General features: G+C 46.0%; 2 protein-coding genes across 2 annotated transcripts; one reads left to right on the top strand and one right to left on the bottom strand.

Annotated features, from left to right (window-relative positions):
- Window positions 1-2,961, top strand: LOC147796002 (paraneoplastic antigen Ma1 homolog). Its single transcript, XM_087129937.1, has 2 exons — window positions 1-217; window positions 819-2,961. Exon 2 carries the CDS (start codon window positions 1,711-1,713, stop codon window positions 2,959-2,961), a length of 1,251 nt encoding a protein of 416 aa, XP_086986063.1. The 5' UTR covers window positions 1-217; window positions 819-1,710.
- A 17,100-nt stretch (window positions 2,962-20,061) lies between these two features.
- LOC147796001 (uncharacterized) lies at window positions 20,062-26,106 on the bottom strand. Its single transcript, XM_087129967.1, has 4 exons — window positions 25,561-26,106; window positions 25,250-25,432; window positions 24,720-25,104; window positions 20,062-20,126 (listed from the first exon to the last, which is right to left on the bottom strand). The coding sequence occupies exons 1-4, from the start codon at window positions 26,104-26,106 to the stop codon at window positions 20,062-20,064; spliced, it is 1,179 nt and encodes a 392-aa protein (XP_086986093.1).
- Window positions 26,107-26,145: the final 39 nt, after the last annotated feature.

Genomic DNA, 26,145 nt, shown 5'->3' with positions numbered 1-26,145 from the left:
AGCCCAAAATATACATAGCGCCCTCAAGCGACCACTGAGAGAGAGGCAAAAAAAGCTCATGGATGCAGCCATCTTTTTCCTTCGGAAAGCGACCGGCAGGAAAACAAAAGGGGCCTAAAATTGTAATTTAATGGCCAAAATCACTTCCTATATTACGCATTCCTGAGTTTAATAGTCATTGCTTCCAGGGATACTGCAAGTAGCTACTGGCTCTCAGGTAAGGCCAAACTTTGATGATAGAAAAATAGTCGTTTGGGAGCCATGTGCTTGTACCATAACAGTTCAGTGCTATGCATACATTACTCAACCTAGGGGGATTTTGTCAATAAGCCTGTAATTGAAATCTGAAAGTAAAACCATCATATTTGCGAACAATATAGGTCTGTAACAGGGGGAAATTTAATATTTGTAAGCCTACTTATGGGACTTAACTATCTGGATGAGAAAACCAATAATGTTTGTGGGGGATATTTTGCATATACATGGGGACATACGTAACTCATGGGTGAATATTGTGCATTAAAGGGATACCATACCGGCAAGATCTATAATTTGCATAACGTAATACTTGTTTCTCAAATTAAGAATGTTGTGAGGAACATATCTCTTTGGAAATTTGTGGAAAATGCCAAGAGGTAATAATTCCCAAGCTGATTTACTATTAAAGTAGATATGATTACCAGTGGAATCTAGAAGTGTCTAGTGTTTGTGAACAAGCTTCACATGTTGCATGTGACAGGATATGTAATTGAGCCACCCGAAAATGTTACATGTATAAATGTTACATGTATATTAGGTTCAAATTTGTTTACTCTCAGGCCCAGTGCGCTGACCCGAGAGAAGTATTGGACAACTCCCACATTCAGCTCCTCTTCCTGAGCCCAGGTGTGCCAGACAGTACCGTGGGATTGTGCACTCGGGAGTTTTTGACCTGATTGGAGAGTTCCGTGATCAGCCCAGTGTGGACTTCTTCCTCCAAAGACGTCTATTGCATCTTCAACTCTGAACGTAGGCTTCAGACATCTGTGCTCTGCATACTGGCCCTACCTGATCAGGGAACTGAACAGTTGCAGTGCTGGTGTTGGACCAGCCAGGATCCTTTTGAAATTTAAGAGAACTGACCATTTGTGGTTGAAATCCAAGATCTTGGTGAAAACTGTGTAGATCTACATATTCTATATCTTGTGTGTGTATCGAGCGCTCATTGTTATCTTGTTGTCATTGTTATCATTGTCATCGGTTTTACTACTGTTTGACCTTTGCTTTGTATTGTTATACATTTACAAGTGTTAATTCCAAATCTGCATAATTATAAGTGATTTACTGTTGCCAGAGGAAATCAAGGTTGAATTAAAGTGTGAAGTTTAATCTGAGAAATACTTGTCCTGGTTGTTTGGATTGTGTGGGCTACATTTTTGGCGACCTTGCCAGGACCTATTAAACCAAACCACATTTCCAAATTCAGACTAGCAGATTGAACTTGACTTTGATTCTTCCCACAATTTCACACATCAGATTCCTCCAAATTGGATCCATGTAATTTGGAGTGAAGTTGCTTTTTGTCATTCATCGTAAAGTTTTTCTTGAGAGCCAGTAGTTATGTAATTGCCGTATCCACACTACCAAACATGTACTAAATTTTCCTCTCCCATGTGATATTTGAGACAGTTGGTAGCGCGACTTTCATTAACTTTGGACAAGCGTTCAGCGATGGCGGCCGGCAGCGAGTTTCAACCGATCGGACTTGCATGGTGCAAGAAAGACGATGTACGTCCCTCCCATTCCCTTCTGCTAGTTTCAAATCCCATCGCTATCTCAACTGACTCCATATTGGTTGCACTCTGTGATGTCATCCAACATCTAACTGGTGTCTCCCGACGCGAAGAATCGGGTAAGACTCTCCTTCTTCTTGAGTTTGACCAAAATACGTCAGATGTGGTTCTTCCGCCAAGTGGTGAATTGAAGGTGACATTGTCTGGGCGAGAAGTTGTGTTTGCTGTTCATCGACTTACCAGAGTTCGAAGTGACAAAGTCACAGTAGCAGACCTCAAGGCCAGGGGTTTGCTGTCGTCTACTGATAAGGATGAGAGTGCACAGCCTGCAGGAGTGGAAGGACCCACTGTGGCATTACAAGCAGCTCTCTCCAAGTGCAAGATAGCTAGTTCAAGGAGACTTGCTCCATTTTCAGGTGTTGCTACAGGGGAAACCTTTGATGCTTGGGTGGAAGTGGCACAGGGACAATTGGATGAAGAGGATGAGGAGGCTGAGAAGAAGAGGCGTATCCGGGAGGCCCTCCGGGCCCCTGCGGCCAACATCATCACAGACCTGAGGCGTGAAAATCCCCAAGCCACATCAGAGGATTATCTCCAGGCACTTGAGCTAGCATTTGGAGACACTCACACTGCAGATGAGTTGAGTATCAAGTTCCATTCTCTCCATCAGAAGCAGGGAGAGAAACCCTCCGAGTTTCTGACACGTTTGCAGGGCATCCTTCGGAAACTTACACGAAAAGGTGGTGCCCCGGCTGACAAGACAAATAAAATGCTACTTACCCAGTTCATGAAGGGGACACTGTACAACGAGATGCTCTTGGTTAATCTTCAGCTGAAAGACAAGATTGAGACTCCACCTACTTACCTGGCACTACTCAGGATGGTCCGACGAGAGGAGGCTGAGCAGGCAGAAAAGGTGTCCCGGCGAGAGCCTAAGCCGGTGCCTCAGCCTATCAAGACGGCCAAGCATGGAAAACTGAGTCAAGGAGAGTCGAAAAGAACAAACACCAAAGAATCAACGCACCAACGCCCAAATTTCTGCTTTAAGTGTGGCCAGGACGGTCACTATCGCACCAGATGTGATAACCAACCTGACCCAGAGAAAGTGAACGAGAGGTTTGTTAGCTTCTACCTGCAGGGAAACGAACGGGGGCGTCAGAAGAAGGCCGATTCGGCGCCCAAAAATTGAGGCCACCTAACAGTCGACCCGTCATCTATCAACCCAACACAGACATTCCAGAGGGGTTGGTGGGGGATCTCCATACAAGACCCTGCTACGTGGATGGCATGAGGACCGAGGCACTACTGGATAGTGGTTCACAGGTGACCCTCATATATCGAGACTTCTTTGAAAGTCTTGGTCTGCCACTCCGTCCACTGCAGGATCTTGTGTTGCTGCATGGTGGTGATGGAAAAATGCCCTATCTTGGGTGGACAGAGATTAACCTTGGATTTGATGCCACTTTTTGTGGGACGGACCGGGCCTTCCCTACCTTGGCCTTGGTTGTCCCAAATAGCAAGAATACAGCCAACTACAAGTTGATTGTGGGGACAAACAGTGGAGTATTTCGCGAGTGCTATTCCTCCCTTCAGGGTGGGCCGCAAAGGGTACCAATAGACAGAGTCTGCGAAGGTATTTATAAAGAAATCCGTGGTCTGCAGAGGATTGGATCGGAGGGGTTGATAGGCTATGTGAAATCCAGAGCTGCTGCACGCATGATTGTCCCAGCAGGATCTACACAGTATGTTGTTGGGCAGATAAGGAACAGGCTTGGAAGAGCCGTGAACGGGTTACTGGACTCCACTGTCCCCAGTCGACTGCCAGGAGGGTTAACAGTTTCATGTACCCTTATCAACATCGCTCAAGGCTTTGGGAAGGTCAAAGTGTGTCTTTTGAATCAAACTGACCGTGACATATTCCTGCCCAAGAAATGCGTTCTGGCAGGGGCCTACCTTACCTCATGGGTGGCTGGAAGGACTGGCAAAGTGGAAGACAAACCTTGCACCTCCGCTGAGTTCCTAAGGGTTGCAGCGACAAGCTCCACTGAGGTGAGGGGAGACCAGAGACCTTCACTTTCAGAGAAGGAATTTTACAAATTGCCATTTGTTTGGGGCCCAGTCAGCGCAGAAGAGAAAGAGCGAGTCCTCAAAATTGCCTACCAGAGATCAGAAATCTTTTCTCTGCATGAATGGGACATTGGCTCTACGAAAGAGATCTACCATGAGATCCGCCTGACAAACGATGAGCCCTTTCGTGAAAGATCACGTCGAGTTGCCCCTGGGGATCTGAGGGATCTACGGGAACACCTTCAGCACTTGATGGACATCGGAGTAATCACAGAGTCCAAGAGCAAATACGCTTCACCAATTGTGATAGTAAGAAAGAAGAACGGCCAGATAAGACTCTGTATTGACTACCGCACGTTAAATGCCAGAACCATACCTGACCAGTATACTGTGCCGTTGGTACAGGAGGCTCTTGACTCCTTACATGGATGCAGCTGGTTTTCCGTAATAGATCTTAAGTCGGGATACTATCAAATACCCATGCATCCCAGTGACAAGGACAAGACGGCTTTCACTTGCCCAGTCGGTTTTTACCAATTCGAGAGGATGCCACAGGGTGTAAAAGGTGCACCAGCGACGTTCCAGAGATTAATGGAGCGGTGCATGGCTGGCCTCAACATGGCGGAAGTGTTGGTCTATATGGACGACATAATTGTGTTCTCCTCAAGTTTGGTCCAGATGGAAGAACGACTTGGCAAAGTTTTTGACCGTCTTGCCCAGTACGGCCTAAAGGTATCCCCGGAGAAGTGCCAACTTTGTTGTACATCCGTAAAATACCTTGGCCATATTGTCTCGAAGGAGGGAGTTCAGACAGACCCTGCCAAGTTGGAGGCACTGAAAACTTGGCCCCGCCCCGAAAACGTCAGTCAGCTTCGATCCTTTCTAGGATTTTCAAGCTATTATCGCAGATTTATTGAAGGGTTTTCTGCCATAGCCAAACCACTGTTCCAACTGACTGGAGGTGCTCGAAAGAAAACAGCAGTGGCTGGGAAGGGCGATGGGTTTGTTGATCACAGAACCCCCTTTGAGACCAGATGGACGCCTGATTGTGAAAAGGCATTTCAGACATTGAAAGTAAGACTCTGCACAGCTCCAGTGTTAGCCTTTGCCGACATGTCTCGCCCTTTTGTTCTTCATGTTGACGCATGCCGTGAAGGACTGGGGGCCGTGCTCTGCCAAGAGGCTGATGGAAGACTTCGTCCCATCGCTTATGCGAGTCGGAGCCTGAGCCGGGCTGAGAAAAACTACCCAGCTCATAAGTTGGAGTACCTTGCCCTGAAGTGGTCTATAACGGAAAAATTCCGAGACTATTTATATGCGGCAAAGGGTACCCAAGTGTTCACAGATAACAACCCATTGACATACATATTGACCTCAGCAAAACTTGACGCAACAGGTCACAGGTGGTTAGCTGCCCTTACTACCTTTGATTTCACCATACACTACAGACCCGGACGTGCGAACCAAGATGCTGATGCTTTGTCTCGAAGACCAGCTGTAGGTGGTGGTGGGACCAAAGAATTTGATCAGCAGGAGAAAATTCGGGATCTTGAAGCACGCCTGCGAGGAGAAAGCAAGGACATTGATCAGACCTGCAATCGTGAGGAAATCAATGCCATTTCAGCCCAACATCTGACTAACTCAGAGGCCAGACAGCGGTCTTCTATCTCTGACCCTACCGATGGTGAGTCTTTGGTGTATTGCATGGCAATGAGTGCAGATGCAGTCCCAAATGACTATTCCAGCCCGGGCGCTGACTTGAAAGTGTGTGGGTTGGAATCCGTTGACTGGAGAGAAGCACAAACAGCTGATGAGGACATTAGTCAAGTCATCCAGTTTGTCAAGCAGAAATCCAAACCCAAGGTGTCAACCAACTTTTCCAAAGAGTTGAAAGCCATGTGTGGACAGTTCAGCAGGTTTGTGCTGAAAGATGGTGTATTGTACCGAAGCTGTGTTGGCCCATCTGGATCTAGATTGTTTCAGTTAGTGGTGCCGCAGAAATTCCGAGAACAGGCTATGAGAGGGGTCCACAATGATGTAGGTCACTTGGGGATGGAGAGAGCAGTTGCTCTGGCAAGACCCAGATTCTATTGGCCCAGGATGGCATCCCACCTAGAGGAGTGGATTCGGTGTTGTGCCAGGTGTGTAGCGCACAAAACTGCTCCCAAGGTTTCAGCTCCTCTTGTGAATATCTCAACTACTTACCCGTTAGAGTTGGTGTGTTTGGATTTCCTCAAGCTTGAGAAGGATCGCAGTGGAGCTGAATACATCCTGGTCATAACTGACCACTTTTCGCGCTATGCGCAAGCATTCCCAACTCGGGATAAGTCTTCCCGAACTGTGGCAAAATTGCTGTGGGAGAAGTACTTCCTACATTATGGCCTGCCAACACGACTTCATTCAGACCAGGGACGTGAGTTCGATAATAGACTCATTAAAGAGCTCACAAGCCTCCTTGGTGTGCAGAAATCAAGAACGACACCTTACCACCCGCAAGGGGACCCCCAGCCAGAAAGATTTAACCGTACCTTACTTAGCATGTTGGGTACTCTGCCAACTGAGGACAAGCCAAACTGGAGTAGGTATGTAAGCTCTCTGGTACATGCCTATAACTGTACCCGCAATGATAGTACAGGATTTTCCCCGTACTACATTATGTTTGGCAGGGAGGCTCGCCTCCCCATAGACCTTTGTTTTGGCACATCCCCTGATGGTGTTGCTAATAGCGATCACTCCAAGTATGTACAACAGTTGCGACAAAATTTGGAGAGTGCCTATAGACTAGTATCCGAGGAGTCTGCTAAGACAGCAGCAGCCAACAAGCGTCGATATGATGCAAAAGTGAGAGGTAATGAGCTCCACAAGGGAGATAGAGCTCTCATACGGAATGTTGGCCTTAAGGGCACTCACAAGCTTGCTGACAAATGGGGTAAGCAGGTTTATGTTGTTGTTGGTCGTCACAATGACAGTATCCCAGTCTATCAGCTTAAACCAGAGATTGGTTCTGGACCAATCAAGACACTCCACAGAAACATGATTCTTCCTATTGGCCTGCTTACGGGAGAGATGAGTCCCACCCCTGTTCCAAGGAAGGCAGACCGGCCACGCACACGGCAGTTGGGAATGAATGAGCCATCTCTGATTTCTTCCAAGGAGGCCGACCCGTCTGACTCTGAGTCTGACGAGCCTGAAGTAATTACTGTTTGGCCAAAGGAGGATGAGGCAACCACAATTGTTCACCAGCCTCAGCCACTTACCAACTTGGGAGAAGATCTGATAGGTGTTGAACCAGACACACCCAGAGAGCAAGGCACCCAGGAGACTACTTCTGATTCAGCTCTGAGTCCGTATGCTGAGGAGTTTGTTCCTCAAACCTTTTCTTTGGACCTTAATGAGAATGCATGTGACTTGATGGGATCTGCCTTGCCATCACCAGATGATCAACCCTGTAGTGCTCCGCTAGTGAGAGAGTCCTCGGAGTCTGAGGCAGAGCCAAGTGAACAGCAGGGTAAATCTGACCAAGAGTTTGTCGAGCAGTCTGGGGTTTCCTGTGACCAGGAGAGGGGAGACAAACCATGTGTTAATGTTGTTCCTTCAGACACGTTCCCAGGAACGAGTCCTATGTCAGAAGCTGAACAAAACCCTTGTGATGAAGTCCACAAGGAGGCTACACAGGAGAATGAGCTGTCATCTGATGGTCAACGTCAGGAGTCAGAACAGTTAGGTCCTGTGGTAGAGGAAAGCTTGTCTAACAAAGATGACATCTCAGACGATGGTAGTGCAAAACCAGATGCCTCAGCTCAACCTGCTGAGCATGATCTTTGTTCTCTCAGACCTGTGGTTGGCTCTGGTGTGGCCTCTAATGCGGATGGCTCTCTTTGCTCAAACACAGAGAGTGGCTCAACCGAAAATGATGTTGGCAATATGCCTGTTGTATCAGGGCCTAGCCCTAACACAGATACACATCCTTTGAGTCGTGAGAATATGGAAAGTGCACGTCCATCTAGAGAGCGAAAACCACCACAGAGGTTCACATATGATACACTGGGTCAACCTACCCGAACTTATGTAGTGACATCTTCTACCTTTGGGAATCTAGTCCCAACACTTTATGACACTATTTTTGGAACTGGGAGAAGGGACAGGATCGGGACGATCCAGCATGTCTAGAAGGGGAGGGTGTAGCCCAGCCCAAAATATACATAGCGCCCTCAAGCGACCACTGAGAGAGAGGCAAAAAAAGCTCATGGATGCAGCCATCTTTTTCCTTCGGAAAGCGACCGGCAGGAAAACAAAAGGGGCCTAAAATTGTAATTTAATGGCCAAAATCACTTCCTATATTACGCATTCCTGAGTTTAATAATCATTGCTTCCAGGGATACTGCAAGTAGCTACTGGCTCTCAGGTAAGGCCAAACTTTGATGATAGAAAAATAGTCGTTTGGGAGCCATGTGCTTGTACCATAACAGTTCAGTGCTATGCATACATTACTCAACCTAGGGGGATTTTGTCAATAAGCCTGTAATTGAAATCTGAAAGTAAAACCATCATATTTGCGAACAATATAGGTCTGTAACAGGGGGAAATTTAATATTTGTAAGCCTACTTATGGGACTTAACTATCTGGATGAGAAAACCAATAATGTTTGTGGGGGATATTTTGCATATACATGGGGACATACGTAACTCATGGGTGAATATTGTGCATTAAAGGGATACCATACCGGCAAGATCTATAATTTGCATAACGTAATACTTGTTTCTCAAATTAAGAATGTTGTGAGGAACATATCTCTTTGGAAATTTGTGGAAAATGCCAAGAGGTAATAATTCCCAAGCTGATTTACTATTAAAGTAGATATGATTACCAGTGGAATCTAGAAGTGTCTAGTGTTTGTGAACAAGCTTCACATGTTGCATGTGACAGGATATGTAATTGAGCCACCCGAAAATGTTACATGTATAAATGTTACATGTATATTAGGTTCAAATTTGTTTACTCTCAGGCCCAGTGCGCTGACCCGAGAGAAGTATTGGACAACTCCCACATTCAGCTCCTCTTCCTGAGCCCAGGTGTGCCAGACAGTACCGTGGGATTGTGCACTCGGGAGTTTTTGACCTGATTGGAGAGTTCCGTGATCAGCCCAGTGTGGACTTCTTCCTCCAAAGACGTCTATTGCATCTTCAACTCTGAACGTAGGCTTCAGACATCTGTGCTCTGCATACTGGCCCTACCTGATCAGGGAACTGAACAGTTGCAGTGCTGGTGTTGGACCAGCCAGGATCCTTTTGAAATTTAAGAGAACTGACCATTTGTGGTTGAAATCCAAGATCTTGGTGAAAACTGTGTAGATCTACATATTCTATATCTTGTGTGTGTATCGAGCGCTCATTGTTATCTTGTTGTCATTGTTATCATTGTCATCGGTTTTACTACTGTTTGACCTTTGCTTTGTATTGTTATACATTTACAAGTGTTAATTCCAAATCTGCATAATTATAAGTGATTTACTGTTGCCAGAGGAAATCAAGGTTGAATTAAAGTGTGAAGTTTAATCTGAGAAATACTTGTCCTGGTTGTTTGGATTGTGTGGGCTACATAATGATTTATGATAAGCAGGAATAGCTTTGGCAATATTCATGGAATCTGGAACTACAGTGGAAGTTAGAGACAAATTTAAATGAGTACATGTAGTTGTGACGAGGCACCTTGTCCAATATAACTGCCCATGCAGCACCTTGTGCCCAAATTGTCTCAGATTTATTTGTGGATAAAACAATCCCTTGTTCAGTGTCTTTTTCAGTTTTCTTCAGCATAAATCAGACGGAAACCTTCCTAGGAAGACTTCTCAGTATGTTTTGTGGGGGAAGGCACCTACATCAATTATTGACATTAATACAGAACCTTGTGCCCAAATTGTCTCAGATTCGTTAAAAGACCTGTATTCAATGTTTTCTCTGTTTCTTTCAAAATAAATCAGACGGAAGCCTTTTTAGAAAGACTTCTCAGTATGTTTTGTGGGGAAGTGCCCTTTTTGGGGGCGTGGTCTGCAGTGGGGGACGCTTAATTCAACAATACGGAAATACATCGGCGATACCAAAAATACACGGGAAATTCCCGCTATACATGCTTGAATCACTGTGACTCACTCATCCAGGGCCCTTATAGCACAATAGCTGGGCCTAGACAGTGTGAATAATGCCACGTGGACAGCCTCTCCAGACCCAGGCTCGGCCCTGTCAATCACAAGGGCTTATCCAGGACTCCAGGTCACAACAATATCTCCGTCATGAAGCTCCTTGAAAGCCCGGATGAGGCCATTCCAACTGCGGTACTGTTCTGGGTTTGGCAACTGGGGCTCTTTCACGGTGATCGCTCCACATAATGTTGCTCCCTTCAGTTCTACAGTGTCTTCCGGTTCGTCGACCAAGGGGCTTGCCGGCCAGCGATGAGGAGGTAAGGACAGAAAGGATGGGCCATTTCTCCATCTTTGTTCATTAGAGAGTTCAGACACGGTCTTACCCCGAGTGATATCATCAGCAGGGTTGTTGGCTGTGTTAACATAACGCCAATTCTCTGGATTGCTCAGGGACTGTATCTCTGCTACTCGTGTCCCGATAAACACCTTGTATCTGCAGGAGTCGGACTTCAGCTAGCGTAGTACCGTAGTGGAATCACTCCACAGGGTAATCTTCTGGATGGAAAGGTCAACTCCTTTCTGAGCAAATCTGCCAACTGTGCACCGACCAGTGCAGCAGAAAGTTCCAACCTTGGGATGGAAAGTTGCTGCTTGGGAGCTACCCTGGAACGTGAGAGGATGAAACTTGTATGGATGCTTCTTTTGTGACCTTCAGTGCGCAGGTAGGCGACCGAGCCATAGACTCTTTCTGAGGCATCACTGAAGATGTGGACTTCTCGGTTGATCGTCTTGGTGTCAACTTCAGGTGGTGTGTAGCACCTTGGCAGTCGAAGCTTTGGTAGGTCAGCCAGTTCATGTTCCCATGTGTGCCATCGGGTGAGGATATCTCCAGGCTCTATCGAATCACCCCAGGTTCTCTTTGACCTCCACAGATCCTGGACGATTACCTTAGCTCTTGCAGTAAATGGTGCAAGGAAACCAATTGGATCATACTGGCTGGCCATGATTTTGTAGACAGTTCTGAGGTTGAGCATTTGATAAGCAATGGGTCGGTGCTTGTATCCAAGGTCATCTGCATCGCACTGCCACTGCAGTCCAAGAGTGGCCTCGGGTGTGTCACTCTGACAAAAGACATGCCAAAGGTCAAATCCGTCGGATCTGGCAGCAGCTGGCAGATCTTCCACCACTGAGGGGATATTGCTTGCCCATTGGCGAATGTTGAATCCACCTGTTGCAAGCAGTGTGCGTATCTTCATGACCAGTTTTTAGCTGCTTTGGCTGAGGGAGACTGTCCAGGCAGTTGTCTACGTAAAAGGATTGCTGGACAGCACGTGCGACCTCTTCGTTACCCTTCTGGTGGTCGAGTACATGCCTTTGCAGAGCAAATGAGGCGCAGCAGGGGCTACAGGTTGTGCCAAACGGAAGAACCTACCACTCATAGACACCAGGCTTAGATGCTCTGTCTATGTTCTGCCAGATGAATCTCAAGAGGGGCTTGTCAGCTAGTAGGAGACTTTGCTTGGATATCCCCGGATATTGCCACTGGGTGTTGCCTAAATCTGAGGAGGACTCCAAGGAGGGATGCTCCATACTTGGGTCCGGGTAGGATATGGTTGTTCAGCACCTGTCATCACGTTCGAATGAACAGTTGAACACCGCACGTGGCTTACCGCTGGTTTCAACAATGCAATGTGGAAAGTACCACGACTCTTCAGTCTGCTGGGCTTCTGCATCACTAAGGACTCTCACGTAGCCTGCATCAAGTAGCTTCTGGATTTGCTCTTTGTGGATCCTTGCAAGGTCAGGCTGTTTCTGGAGTTGTCTCTGTGTACGCTTCAGGTTTGGGGAAACTGCTTCTTTGCCAGCAAGGAAGTGGGTTCCATCATTCCTGCACAAGAGGGGTTTGGCATAGCGCAGAACTCCTCCTTCTTCAATGCGAACTGTTTTTGCTTCAAGCAGTTCCACAGCATACTGGTCCTGCTTGGAACGGGTAACAATCTTCTCACTAGTGTAAGGGATCACATCGGCCTTCCACAATCTCTAAACTTTGCGTAAGGTCATGGTTCTCTTGACAAATGGTAATCTTGAAGTACTTCTGCTCACTGAACTGTTCCTTCAGGACTCCAGCCGGTCCCTGAAATGTCCAACCCAATTTGATGCATACAGCCACTGGTGCTCCACTGAGGCCGATTTTCACAGGTTGCTGTGGGGTGATAAGGTCGGAGTAGTCATAGCCAATCAGGATCGAGGGAGTTGCGTTGTTGATCAGAGGCAGTGCAACTCCACGTAAGTGGGGCCAACGCTTCTGAAGAGCTGTAACTGGATAGGCATTTTCTGACAGGCGTAAACTGTCAGCGGTGAAAGCTCCTTTTATGTTGTACTTGGTGTCAGGATGTTCCCTCGTGGACACTTGGAGCTTGACCGATTGCCCTTCACATTGGAAAGGCAGTTGTTGAACTGTCGATAGGAGAATGTAGTCTTTCTTCGCGGTGAGGTTCAGTTGCTGGACTGCATGTTTGAGCACCATTGTTCTCATGGAGCCATCGTCAAGTACAGCATGTATTTCAAGTTTGCCAGCAGGACCGTGGAGGGTGATTGGAACGACCTTTAACATGATATTATGGGGTCTAGGTAAGTCATCTGAGTCGTCACTCCAACAGTATAGATTCTGCTTGCTCCTTGCTGAATGGCGTCATGCAGTACAATCAAGTGGATCTCCTTGCAGGTGTTGCATGGTTTTCTCAATGTACATTGCTCAGGTTTATGGGTGTGCCCACATTTCCAGCATCTGGACTTTTCCTTCAGCCATTTGATTATTTGCTGGTTTTTGAGCGCCTTGAATTCACGTAGTGGTCATGGTTGTTGCAGTGTGGACAGAAGGCTTTACGTTTGTCTTTTGATGGTGACTGTTGTGAAGGTAACTTTCCCGTTGTCTGTTTTCTGTCATCAGCCATGAAAACAGCGGTAGGCTTATACCCTTTCTTGCGGGGAAACTTGTCTTTCCCTTCTTGTCTGGGGTTATCTTCTTTGTAGACTGTTGCTGCTTCACCAGCGATCCGCTTTGCTCGTGACTGTACTTGCAACCAGTCAGCAAGATGGTTTAGGGTATAGGTTTGGTCGGAGTCTGCTTTCAGAATACCCTAATGGATGCAGTGTTCCACGAATCTATCACGATATCCTGTTGGTAGTTTGCAGATCAGTCGGTCCACATGGGAACCGCACTTGAGTTCATAGCCATTTTTTCCTTCTAGGGAGCGGAACATTCCAGCCAGTGACTGGACTGAAAGCCCAAAGTCGTCGAAGGCTACTTGGTCTGAAATCCAGGGGACGTGGTATGGACGACGTGCTAGTCACTGGCCGCACAAAAGAAGAACATGACAAGCGACTCGAACGCGTTCTTGGAATCGTAGAGTGCTGGGCTAAAGCTTAACCGAGAAAAATGCAAGATAGCCCAAACAAAGGTGAACTTCCTTGGCATGAAGCTGGACAAGGAAGACATCCAAGCTGACCCTGAGAACATAGCAGCCATTATCCAGATTATACCGCCAATCAACAAAACCAAAGTGAAACGTCTGGTGGGCATGGTAAATTGGTTGGCCAGATTCTATCCTCAGTTGCTGCACCAATCAATGAGTGATGTCAGCTGGATGTGGGGACCACAGCAGCAGACAGCTTTCCGCAAGATAAAGACACTCCTGACATCAGCACCTGCCCTCGCCTTTTATGACCCGACAAAGCCAACCCTGATCAGTGAAGATGCCTGGACGACTGTATTATGCAGCAACAAGATGATTAATACAGGAAAACAGTGGCCCACTGCTCAAGAAGCCTCAACAAACCAGAACGCCAGTACGCCCAGATAGAGGAAGAGCTGTTGGCTTCGGTTTGGACATGCGAAAGGTTACACGTGTACTTACGAGTCCTCCGTGTCAGCATTCAGACTGATCACAAACCACTGGTTCCACTCATCAACAATAAAGACCTCTACGATTCTCCATTGAAGTATCAAAGGCTCCTCATGTGCCTCGTGAAGTACAATTACACTGCTGTGTACACACCTGGGAAACTTCTCTTAGTGGCTGATATCCTGTCTCGGGCTCCTCTGAAGACAACAGCCACTGACGACGATTACCTTACTAACGAAGTAGACACACATGTCTGTATGGTCACTACTCTCTGGACAGTTTCCCAGAACAAGTTAGAGGAGATCAAACAAAAAACTGTTTGCAATGATATCATACGTAAGTAATGGTTTGCCAAAGTACTCCAAAGACGACTTCAGCTTTGTTCACGGACTCCTCACCTTTGGAGACTGCACTGTAATCCCAGCAAAGAGGCAAAAAGAGATGCTGTCAAGAATCCACGAAGGTCACCAGGTAATGTTCAAGTGCAGAGCTTGAGCTGCTCAAGGTATTAGCATGGATGTTGCCCAATACGTGGAGAATGTATATATTGTGAATCCAGGCACCTGGCCCAAAGTGCAGAACCGCGGATCTCTACCCCTCATCCAGACAGACCTTGGCAGCGACTTGCATGTGACTTCGCAGAAGTAAAGCGTAGACACTATTTAGTAGTACATGTAGTGGATTACTACTCCAGATGGATTGAGGTACACCAACTTCACAAGCCATTATCACTGGCAGTGATCAATATTATTGGAAGGCTATCTTTGCCCGATTTGGAGTACTTGATGATCACTGATAATGGCCCACAACTCCTCATTAAGTTTGAAGAATTCACGAGAGAATATGACATTCAGCACTGCACTTCCAGCCCTCACTATCCTCAGTCAAACGGAATGGCTGAGAAAACAGTGCAAATTGCTAAAGCAATGCTGCACCAACCTGATCCACTGGGAGCATTGCTGACATACCATCCACACCAATTCCAGGCCTTAATCTGAGTCCTGCAAGCCGACTCATGGGTCGAGAACTACGTACCACATTGCAGACGCTTCCTCAAAATCTTCAACCCAAGACCGGCAACACACACCAGTTGAAGCCCGCAGACAGACTTCGGCTTACTTCGACCAGAAGCATGGGGCTCGACAGCTGTGTGAACTGAAACCAGGTGACCCAGTGCGAATCCGTAACAAAGCGCACTTGAGTTCGGTGGAAGAGGTGGATCGAAAGGCAGGCCTTCCTCGCTCCTACATTGTCAACATCCAAGGAATGGAGCATCGCCGCAACCGTTGCCACTTGGTGCTCATTCCAGAACCAGAGCCAGTCCTTGAGGTCCAAACACCACCTGACCAAGCCAACCAACCTGAACAGACCACGTCACACTATGAAAACCCCACAGTGGCTCCAGGATTATGTGATGTACTAAAACTTGGAACTGCAGCACTCATCTAAGAAGTCAAATATCAAACCCAATTCTTGAAAGAACTGGAATTTCAATTAATCACAAATCTGGACATTGGCTTGACTTTGTATTTCGACAATTTATTCAGTTTCAAAACATGAGCCAACTTTCATTTTGAGCTGAACAGTTGAGGACATGAAAAAAATGAAAGATAACTTTGATTAACAAACCAACACGCACAGCGTAAGTGAAGAATCCCCAAACCGCTTACAATACAACACCACTTGAGAGAATGCATCAGGGAATTAAGGCTGCGAACAAGAGCTCACCAGGTAAAAGGGGAGAATTGCACAAGGCTGGCCCTGCCTTTTATATTGGCAGGCCGCGCGCAGGACAAGGCTGGCACTAGGTCTATCCAATGTTTGGTTACACCGCCTGACCTTAAGTTTGGTCTGTATTTAAAGTGTCACAATTCCTCGACAAGAATACTCCTAATTACTGTAGACTTCTATTTGTGGATTACAGTTCGATTTTTAATACTATCACACCTTGTAAACGTTATGATAAGCTTAGACATTAGAATCTTAATCCTTCTGTTTGTCAGTGGATTTTAGATTTTTTATTGGACCGCTCACAAAGGGTAAGGATAGGACGTCATCTTTTTAAATCACTTGTCTTGAATACAGGAACACCACAAGGCTGCATTCTCTCACCTATGCTGTACTCACTGTTAACGCATGACTGCGCTACCCACTCTGATAACAATTTTATGGTGATATATGCAGATGATACAACACTTGGTGGCTGCATTTTAAATGACGAATTTTCTTATCATGATGGAGTTAACCATTTAGTTCAATGGTGTTACGACAATCAGATGAATTGTTGAAAAGACCAAGGAGATCATTATTGACTTCAGAAGAAATCTCAGTAATATTCAGCCACTGTGTATCCATGCATCTGAGGTAGAAAGGGTTGACTCCTTTAGATTTTTAGGCGAACATATGACTAACGATCTAAAATGGACAACCCACTGTGATTTCTTGGTAAGGAAAGCCCACCAACGTCTGTTTTGTCTCAGAAGACTGAGGAGTTTCCGGGTCAGCCAAGGTCTACTTGTGAAGTTCTATCGGGCAGTGGTTGAGAGTGTCCTGACATTCTCAATCGCTGTCTGGTACGTTTATTGAATGTACAGGTACAGGTGCAATCAAAGTCCTAATCATTGATCCATCAGATTTTATTGTTATCTTAATCTCATTTAATTTATCAATCGTTATTTTGCTCATGCTGTCTGAAGTTAGCTGTTGTCATTTTGGTGTAAATTTTTGTAGCGTCGTTTATTATTGTTTTGTATTTATATTTAATTTTGATTATCAAGTTTTCAACGCTCGCAAAACCACAACGAATTTTCAATAATATAACCCAAGTTATATGGATCGACACAAGAGGATGACTTGGGACAAAGTTGTACTGTAGTTGATGTGATTTATTCGGCTGGCTCGATGTGCGGCTCTCTGCCCGATTGCCAGAGCTCATAGGGATTTTATACATTTGCTGGATATTCCATTTTTCATCCATCCTACAAGTTTCCTTGCCTTATTAGGTATTGGCTACTAGTCTTTGAATATTAATACAGCGTGCATGAATATGTTTGGTTCATTCGGATTTGAGGGTAGGGTTAGTCGAATTAATGAACACTGACTTTTCCTTATAAGGCAGGTGGGCTGCCTCATGGCCCATCCGGTCCAGCCCTGCTTTCCTCCCCAAGACCCTTGTGGTTCAACTAGTCATTCCTTAAGTGAGTCTCATTACTTGGGAAGCAGTTCTACTCTTGAAGGTCAATCCGAGCAACTTAAGTAGCAATACTACATGTGCTATTGTAACATGGTGACAGTTCACTGGAAGGTCGTGTTGTGGCAGAATCGCGGAGAACGCTGTGTACCGTCCTGTGCTGTGACTGTGGGGTAGCGTGGACGCTGCACCGGGAGCGCTGCGTGTGGATAGTGAGCTGCATTGGGTCTAGATCAGTTAATGGTAGAGCTGAGTGTACGTAGTGAACCAGGGCTGCAAACTAGTGGTCTTTGCTGTTTGATTGCTTATCGTCTGTAAGCACCGTTAGTGGGGTTACGGCTGGAACGCAATCCTGTTATCATTGTGCTAGCTGGCCTTGAGGTTTACTTGATGTGTTAAGATCGCTGTGAGGATAATTATCCTTTTGTTTCGTTTATTACTCGGGTGGGGCTCGAACCCACGACCTCCTGCTTACTAGTGCAGACATCTAGTAAGCTTGTGACTTTTTTCGCAAGCTCTCGGACAAGCACTGAGCATACAGTGTTTATTAATATATACGTTGGGTAAGGGCAAAACCGTTATATAAATTAACATCTTCCCAACGCAAAAATACATTTTGTAAATAAGCCTTGTCATTTATATACCTCATTAATTTATTATTGCAATAAAAAGTTACTTGAATAATTGGCCTTGGAAAGCCTGTGTCGCTGATTTAGGTTTCCTTTCATTGTCTTAATTGCTCTATTGTCTTTTCTAACTTAGTGGTAAACTTCCACCCAACGAACTTCACCTAGGCTTAGTCCGCCGTTCGTTAGCTGATATCCTCCCTTGTGTCTGGATAGACATTCATCTTTGCGCACGGTTAATAAATATATTTGTGGGGTTAGGCCAGGCATGGATCTCCGATCAAGCCGGTCTGCTGGGTCCGCCACAAGAGGTGACAGTTGTCCCGCCCCAGTAAGCAGTGTAGCATAGTAGTCTGACAGGCACAGTTCTGCTCTATACACACCAGACTACACTCCAGTGCATCTAATCAAAGACCAATAAGCCTTTTGCGAGTTAAATTTGAATAGAATCTTGTACACTGACTTCTTTAAATTCACGCGAACATAACAATTTGAATTCTCTATACTAAAAGCACTTGCTATACCTCGTTATTCGGGGCAAGCCTTTGCTTAGTTACATAAGAGACGCCTTGAAACAATAAACTGTTTTCAATGGATAAGAAGGGCACATAAGAAGGGCTATGCAAAAGCTTGCCCCGAATCACAAGATATATATAGCAACCTTGGAATTCGAATTGCTACTTTTATGTCCAATCTCATAACTCAGTGTACTAGATTTTATTCAAATTTAACTCGCAAATGGCTTATTGAAAGATTCCAGCTGGGTGTACTTGCCACAGAGGTGCAAAATTTACAACTTAAAGCCTCAAATACCTTGTGTTAAATGCAAATTAATGACATCAGAGGCTAAAATAAGTAGATCAAGATCAATTGCGCAAGTTTTCAGAAACAACCAAAACTGGGAAACCAATGAAACACATGCACGTTTGGGAAAATAAACCTTTAATTTATCAACAATAAAACAGGCTGAAGTCTGACACTGACGTAACGCCAGTTCCTTGCATTTGTCAGAGACTGTATCTCTGCTATTTGTGTCCCGACAAACACCTTGTATCTGCGTCGGATTTAAGCCAGCAAAGTACATGCACTGAAGCTGAATTGGGTGGTGTGCAACACTTTGGCAGACGAAGCTGTGGTAGGTCAGCCAGTTTGCGTTCCCATTTTGCCATCTGTTGAGGATATTTCCAGACTCTATCAGGTCATCCCAGATTCTCTTTGACATCCACAGATCCTGGACACTTGGCTCTTGCAGTGAAGGGTTCAAAGAAACCAATTGGATCATTTTAGCTGGCCATGATTTTGTAGACGGTTCTGAGGTTGAGCATTTTCTAAGTAACGGGTCGATGCTTATAGCCAAGGTCATCTGTATCACACTTTCACCGTAGCCCAAGTGTGGCCTCTGCTGTGTCACTCTGGCCAAAAACATTAAGTCTCATCCGTCTGCTCTGGTAGCAGGTGGTACCTGCCACCACTGAGAGGATGTTGCTTGCCCACTGACGAATGTTGAAGCCACTTCTTGCAAGCATTGTGGGTATCTTCAGGACCATTTTTTTAGCACAGAGAGACTGTCCAGGCAGTTGTCAATATAGAAGGATTGCTGGACAGCACACGCAACTTCTTTGTTTCCCTTCTGGTGTTCAAGTACATGCCTTAGTGGGGTAAAGAAGGCGCAACAGGGGCTAGAGGTTGCGAAAGAACCTGCCACTCATGGACATCAGGGTTAGATTCTCTGTCCCTGTTCCGCCAGATGAATCTCAAGAGAGACTTATCAGCTGGAAGAAGTCGTAACTGGTAAAACATCGGATGGATATCCCAGAAATTGCTGCCATCGGGGGCTACCTAAATCTGAGGAGGACTCCAAGGAGGGATACTCCATACTCGGGTCCGGGTGGAAGATGTTCAATCAAAACCTTTCCATCATGTTTAAATAAGCAGTTGAACACCAAACGTAGTTTACTGCAGGTTTCAACTATGTGATGTGGAAAGTACCATGACTTCTCAGCCTGCTGTTCATCACTGAGGACTCTCACATTGCCTGCATCAAATAGCTTCTGAATCTGTTTGTGGATCCTAGCGAGGTCAGGCTGTTTCTGGAGTCGTCTCTCGGTGCGCTTCAGGTTGGGAGAACTGCTTCTTTGTCAGCTTGGAACTGGTAGCCATCATTACTACGCAAGAGGAATAGCGTAGAGCTCCCTCGGTGCAAACTGATTTGCTTCAAACAGTTCCTCTGCATACTGGTTCTGCTTGGAACGGGTTACAATCACATCAGCTTTCCACAACATTTCGACTTACTGTATGAGGTCATATGGTTCTCTTCGGAAATGGTAATCTTCAAATACTTCTGCTCACTCAATTGCTCCTTTAGGACTCTGGCAGTTCCTTGGAGTCTCCTACCCAGTTTGGTGCAGACAGCCACTGGCGCTCCACTGGAGCCAAATTTCACAAGTTGCTGGAGGGTTATGAGATCGGAGTAGTTGGAGCCAATCAGCGTCAAAGGAACTTCATTATTGATCAGAGGCAGTGCAACTCCACGTAGGTGTGGTCAATGCTTCTACAGAGCTTTAACTGGCTATAGTTATAATCTGACAGGCAATAAATTATCGGCGATGAAAGCTCCTTTAACCCTCAAAGAGCCGGGTTATTTTAACCCATCTCACAGCCAGGGACGGATCCCGCCCCCCCCCGGAACTCGACTGTGCCATGCCCAATTTTGGACACTTCGTATGCATGCATAGACACTCCTTATCATTACAAAGGTGAAGTTTCAACTCAATCGGACCTATACTTTTGTTGTTACGGTCATTTGAAGTTCGTGGCTACATGCGTGCCAGTGCGTGTGCATTGAGCACCGCAGTGGAAAAAGTATAAATTTTTGGCTGACCAGTCTCGGAAAAATGCGCGCTGCGCGAGAACGGTATGTTCGATTTTTGCAAAAATGGTGTCAAAATGACTGCAAAGGCTCAACTCCTGAAAAAATGCACTGCTGCGATATTGGAAAAATGTTGAGGGGGGCGGATTCCGCTCTTTAAGCGTTAATGGTGTCAGGAAAATCCCTTGCGGACAATTGAAGATTGACTGATTGACGGTCACATCGGAAAGGCAGATGTTGAACGGTTAATAGGAGAATACTGTCTTTCTCCCCGGTGAGGTTGAGTTGCTGTTCAGCTGTTCTCTCCGGCGCTGGGCCTCTCCGTCAATTTTTCTCTGTCCGTCTTCAAGCTGCAAGTGCTTCTTCCTCAGCAGCTATCCGTACCTCATGGTGCATCATCAAATCACCTCAACTCGTCGTCAAGTTGGCTCTCTTCCTCAAACTGACGGTTTATCTCCTCCAGATGTTGTCTTTTCTTCTATTCTTGCAGCCTGGCCTCCTGGGCACTGCTCAGTGTCATTAACAAATGGCAACGCTATAGAGCCTTTATCTGAACAGGAATCAGATTGTTGGTCATTCTCGTCTACTCTGGACTGGAAATGGGTATTGTAACTGACAGCAAAGTCATCGAAATGCCCTGAGATAATCCTTTCCTCATGGGACGGACATCATATGTGGATGCCACCTCTTGCGGTTCTTGGTTTTCTCACTCTGGGTCATCCCATAGGTCGCTGGTTTGAGTCCGGCCCGAAGGAAGTGACTGGGTTCACTTGGAAAGGGAGGCGTGGCCCAAAAGGGTAACACAACTTCCTTACAGTAGCGATTAAACTGATGAGGACGGGGTATTAAAAATAACCTTCTGCATATGATGCCCAGATAATCAGAAAACCCAGTGATTGACGACTTGCAATAAGCCTTTTGAATAAAATCGGGTACACTGAGTTCTTTAAATTCACGTGAACCTAAAAATTTGAATTCTCCATACTAAAGACACTGTTTCTATACCTCGTGTTTCTGGAGGTTTTGCTCAAATACATAAGAGACGCCTTACCCCAATCCAGGTTTTCCAATAGATAAGAGGGGCACAAAGGAACCAGTCCATTCCAGAGATGGTGGTCGCTGTGCGAAAGCTTGCCCCGAATCACACGGTATAGAAACAGCGTCTTTATTAGTCTGAAGAATTCAAATTGTTATGTTTATGTGCAATCACGTCACTCAGTGTACAAGATTTTACTCAAATTTAACTCACAAAAGGCTTATTGACCAGAGTAATGTGGCGGTCTCCGTCGACGGAGCCTCTGGCTTGCCCTCGGCCGACCCAACGAGCGGCTGAAGAGGCGACGAGGGGGACAGGTCCGTTTGGAGGCAGTCTGCTGCAGGTGCCAAAGCTGCCTGGTACACTAGAGGCTCGCTACTCGGCAGATTAGCGATGGGGCTTCAACCTATAGGTTAGGCCTTCTGAGGGAAACTCTGACACAAAGTGCAACAATGACATGGGCCGGATTCTTCTGATTAGTGAAAGTGCTCCCCTATTCAGGTGATTCGGCTTATAATTTATGATATACAGCTGGTCAATAAGTAATCACTCGAAATACTGGCAACTAACGATTAAAATGCTGAAAATTTATATAGTGGTGGGGATGCTCAACCGAAGCTGACTGGGTCTTGCTTCACTCTAACGGACAGACGTTGCCATGAAACTAACCTACGGCGCTGTCAATCTCCTAGCCTGTTCCCGCGCCGGACGATCTTTTACAGAGACACCGATCTGCCCGTGCGTGGTTCTTAGCAGTCAACCAACGGAAGAGACCGATCTGGCAGCGCAGCGTGAGCTGGCAGCGTGAGCCTTTTATAACCACTTCAGCCACAGGGTGCTAACAAGGCCAGCGCTCTAAATCGTGCAAAGACGTCAAGCAATAAGACTCATTGGCATGATTTTTGCAGAACAATTATGGGATGTAAAAAAACCACTAAAGGGGGTGCATGGTTTGGCTTTCAGAGATCCTGCAGGTTTGGCTATTTGGGGGTTACAAGCCTAATCACTGAATCAAGACGATTACGTCATTGGTAAACATCCTCTAGTAATTAACATATTCCGTTCAGGAAGAAGTAATCATGTTATCGGTCTTGATCTAGAAACTGCATTTATGGTTGTATAATTAATAACTGTTTTTGTGAGAATGTATTTGGTGGTTTTTAAAGGCAGTTGAGAAACCAAACTTTATAATTAAACTTTCCGTTGCCGCGCGATACTATCTGTGATGCACCGTCTTGGTATGTGTGTACGTGCAGTTTCTTCCCCTTTCCAGACCGAACTGTGAGTGCTGTGGATATTTTCCTCGTACAAAATGCATAATTTTAATAGCTAAATAGGGCATTTCCTGCCTAACCATCGGCTCACATTCTCGCAGCATTACCAATTTAGTCTCTGTGTGAATCTTGAGTACATATTTTGGTTATAAAAATGTGAATTTTATCGTTGATTTGTCGACTGAATTCGCGGCGAACTTTTACGTTCACTCACTTGGTCGAATGTAGTGCACTCCCACATGATATGCATATAGCACTGTACTATCGTTGTAGAACTAAACCCTGGGTTGGTCTCTTGGTTATATTGCTTCAGTGTTTGGTGTGCTTGACAGATTTAGCTTGGCGTTTGGGGAACTGAACTGACCCGAATGGAACTGAACCGAGTCAATCAGATTAAGAACTTACACGTAGGCTAACTAAACTACATGCATAATAAATTATACGTATAAATTCAGATATTCATAGGGGTTTTTAATTCATGTCTATCATCTGGTATTGAAAATGTGAAAGTCATTGCATATTATCACTATTCACAGTGCCAGACTGTTTGTCAGATTCGGTATTCATTCATTTCTCTGTCAATCGTCAAGTTTTTGAGAGCCAATCAATAATTAAATTATTTTGATTATTTTCTTGTATGGTGGGATATATCTGACTCCTGTTTTAAAGTTTGTATTGTCTGTTGTCCAACCCGGCCTTTGCTATCCATAACTAATTACTTGGCGGGCCTTCCTACCCAACATGTGGTGTATATAACATTATCCCATGGTAATTCCCATGGACCGCAGATGTCGCACCATTGCTAGGTTTGACTCAAGTCGGGATCCTCCGTGACGTTGTCTGCGTTTATGCTTTTGATATGGAGGGTGGGCGGCGTTACTTGCTTTGCGCCCTCTTGTGTCTACTGGTTACTGTGAGTTGAGAAACCCTGACTTGACGAATCTGCAAACCGTATGCAGACAGCGAATCAGCTCATCTACCAAAAAGTAGCAGCCAATCAAATTGCAAGACTTGTTTTCACATCGTTCATACCTCCCTTATTATTTTGATTGGAGGAAATTCAAAGTCAGACTACTTTGATTTGTGGGAATTCCGTATACATTATGCGAGATCATGTCGTTCATTTGCAATCATGAGGAGGATGGAAGGAAACTGACTGGTTCTTGTTGAGAAACCCAAGCGTTGGGATGAGACGAATACCATGGGGTTCCCATCGACTGTGGCCATCTGTGATGGACAATGCTTTCAGTTCACTGCCAAGCCGTGAGGTGGTAACTGCTAGTAGGAATGCCAGTTTCACTGATAAGTTGATCAACGATGCGTCGCTGAGAAGCTAAAAGGGGGGGCAGCAAGCAGTTGGAGAACAGCTGACAAGTCCCATGACGGGATTAGTCTCTTAGTTGGGGGACGCTCAAGAAACATTCCTCGGAGTAGATGTGTCAGAGCAGTATTGTCGGACACGGTCGAACCATCTGGGAAGCCTTCGTGTATAGCCGCAATGGCTGACCGGTATAGTTAAGGAGAGTTGAAACCTGGAGATCTGATTTGAACAGGTGCACGAAGAAGTCAGCTTTAGAAGTCACAGAAACTTCGGTCGGAGAAAGACCTCGCTCTGAACACCACAAAGGAAAATATCGTAGTCTGGAGTCGTTGATGCTGCGAGTAGACTGGCGTTGACACTTCGGGACCATTTCGGCAGCTTCATTAGAAAGTCCTGCTGATCTGAAGGACTGTTTGACAGTAGCCAACAGGTCAGGTGCAGTGACGTTAGATGAGGGTAAAGCACGCCTGACTTCGGTTGATGTAGCAGATGCAGTTTGTTGGGTAGGATCACCGGTACCTGGACGAGAAGTCTGGTCAGATGCGGGAACCATCGGGGCGATGAGAAGGACATGGCAGCGTTCCCGCTCAATCTTGGAGAGAACTGCCCGTATTAGGGATACTGGAGGGAAAGCGTAGGCCAACATCCCTTCCCAGTTGATTTGAAGAGCGTTTGTTGCCCAGGCTTGCGGGTGGTAAAATCTGGTGCAGAACACTGGCAGTTGGGCATTTTCTGCCAAGGCGAAAAGATCGATGTACGGTTTCTCTATTATGGCGAAGATCTGTTCGACTAAACTGGTGAGCAGAGTCCACTCCATGAGATGTACCTTTCCCCGAGAGACAGCATCTGCGATGGAGTTGTCGACACCAGGAATGTGAGTCGCCTGGAGGCGGATGCCACAATCCTGGGCCCAAAGGAATATGTCTCGTCAGGAGGCACAAACGAGGAGAATGCGTGCCTCCCTGGCAATTGATGTATGACACTATTGTGGAGTTGTCCGAGCGTTTGCCTATGATGCTTCGGTGGAAAGCTTTCAGTGCGTTAAATACAGCCTGAAGTTCCAGTATATTGATGTGACTCCCTTGGAGCTGGAGGTCCCATGTTCCCGATGCTTGAAGCGGCGGTAGGGAGGCTCCCCAGCCCAGATGAGCAGCGTCCGAGGTTATAGTTATTTCCAGGTTCACCTTGGGGAAGGGAACTCCCAGAGCGAGGTGTTTCTTCACTAACCACCACTGGAAATGGGGGCGGATGAAGTCCAATATGGGGACATGGAGATTGAGTCCCAATTTTGCTTGTAGAGCGCTAAGAGATGAAGTTGTAGTGGACGCATGTACAGCCTGCAGAGGGGGATGAGGTCCACCATGCTGGCCATCAAGCCGAGGAGACGGAGCCAGGCGCGGGCCGCAGCAGACTGCTCGGTAGAAAAGACTTTCACACAGTCGAGAAGATTGTCGATGAATTCACTCGTTGGTGAGATTATGCCTTGTTGAAGGTCAATAGATGTCCCCAGATACGTCGGGTATTGCGTTGGGGTGAGATTCGACTTCATGTGGTAGATGATGAAGCCCAGGCGATTCGTGATGTCGAAAGTAAGGCAGGTAGAAACCTCTGCTTTGTTGAACGATCTGCCGACAATCAGCCAGTCGTCAAGGTACTGGAACAGCATGACGTCCCACTTTGGAAGGTGAGTGGCAACAATCTTTGCAACCCTTGAGAACACTCTCGGTGAAGTGGAGAGGCCGAAGGGGAGAGTTGTGAATTCGAAGAGGTCCCAGTTGTATAGGAAGCGTAGGTATTCGTAGCTTCGTGAGTAAATCGGAATGTGGAGTTGGGCATCTTTCAAGTCTATGGAAATGACCCAACATGGAATCTGTAGAGATTGGGAGACCGTCTGAAGGGTCTCCATGCGGAATCTGGTATTCTTGTTTCTATATGTTGTAATTAT

The sequence above is a fragment of the Acanthaster planci genome, linkage group LG19 (genome assembly GCF_054643075.1).
Source record: "Acanthaster planci isolate LZ-2023a linkage group LG19, COTS_SCS, whole genome shotgun sequence".
Lineage (NCBI taxonomy): Eukaryota > Metazoa > Echinodermata > Asteroidea > Valvatida > Acanthasteridae > Acanthaster > Acanthaster planci.
The sequence above is the reverse complement of the archived record's forward strand: the minus strand, read 5'-3'. Positions and strand labels throughout refer to the sequence as shown.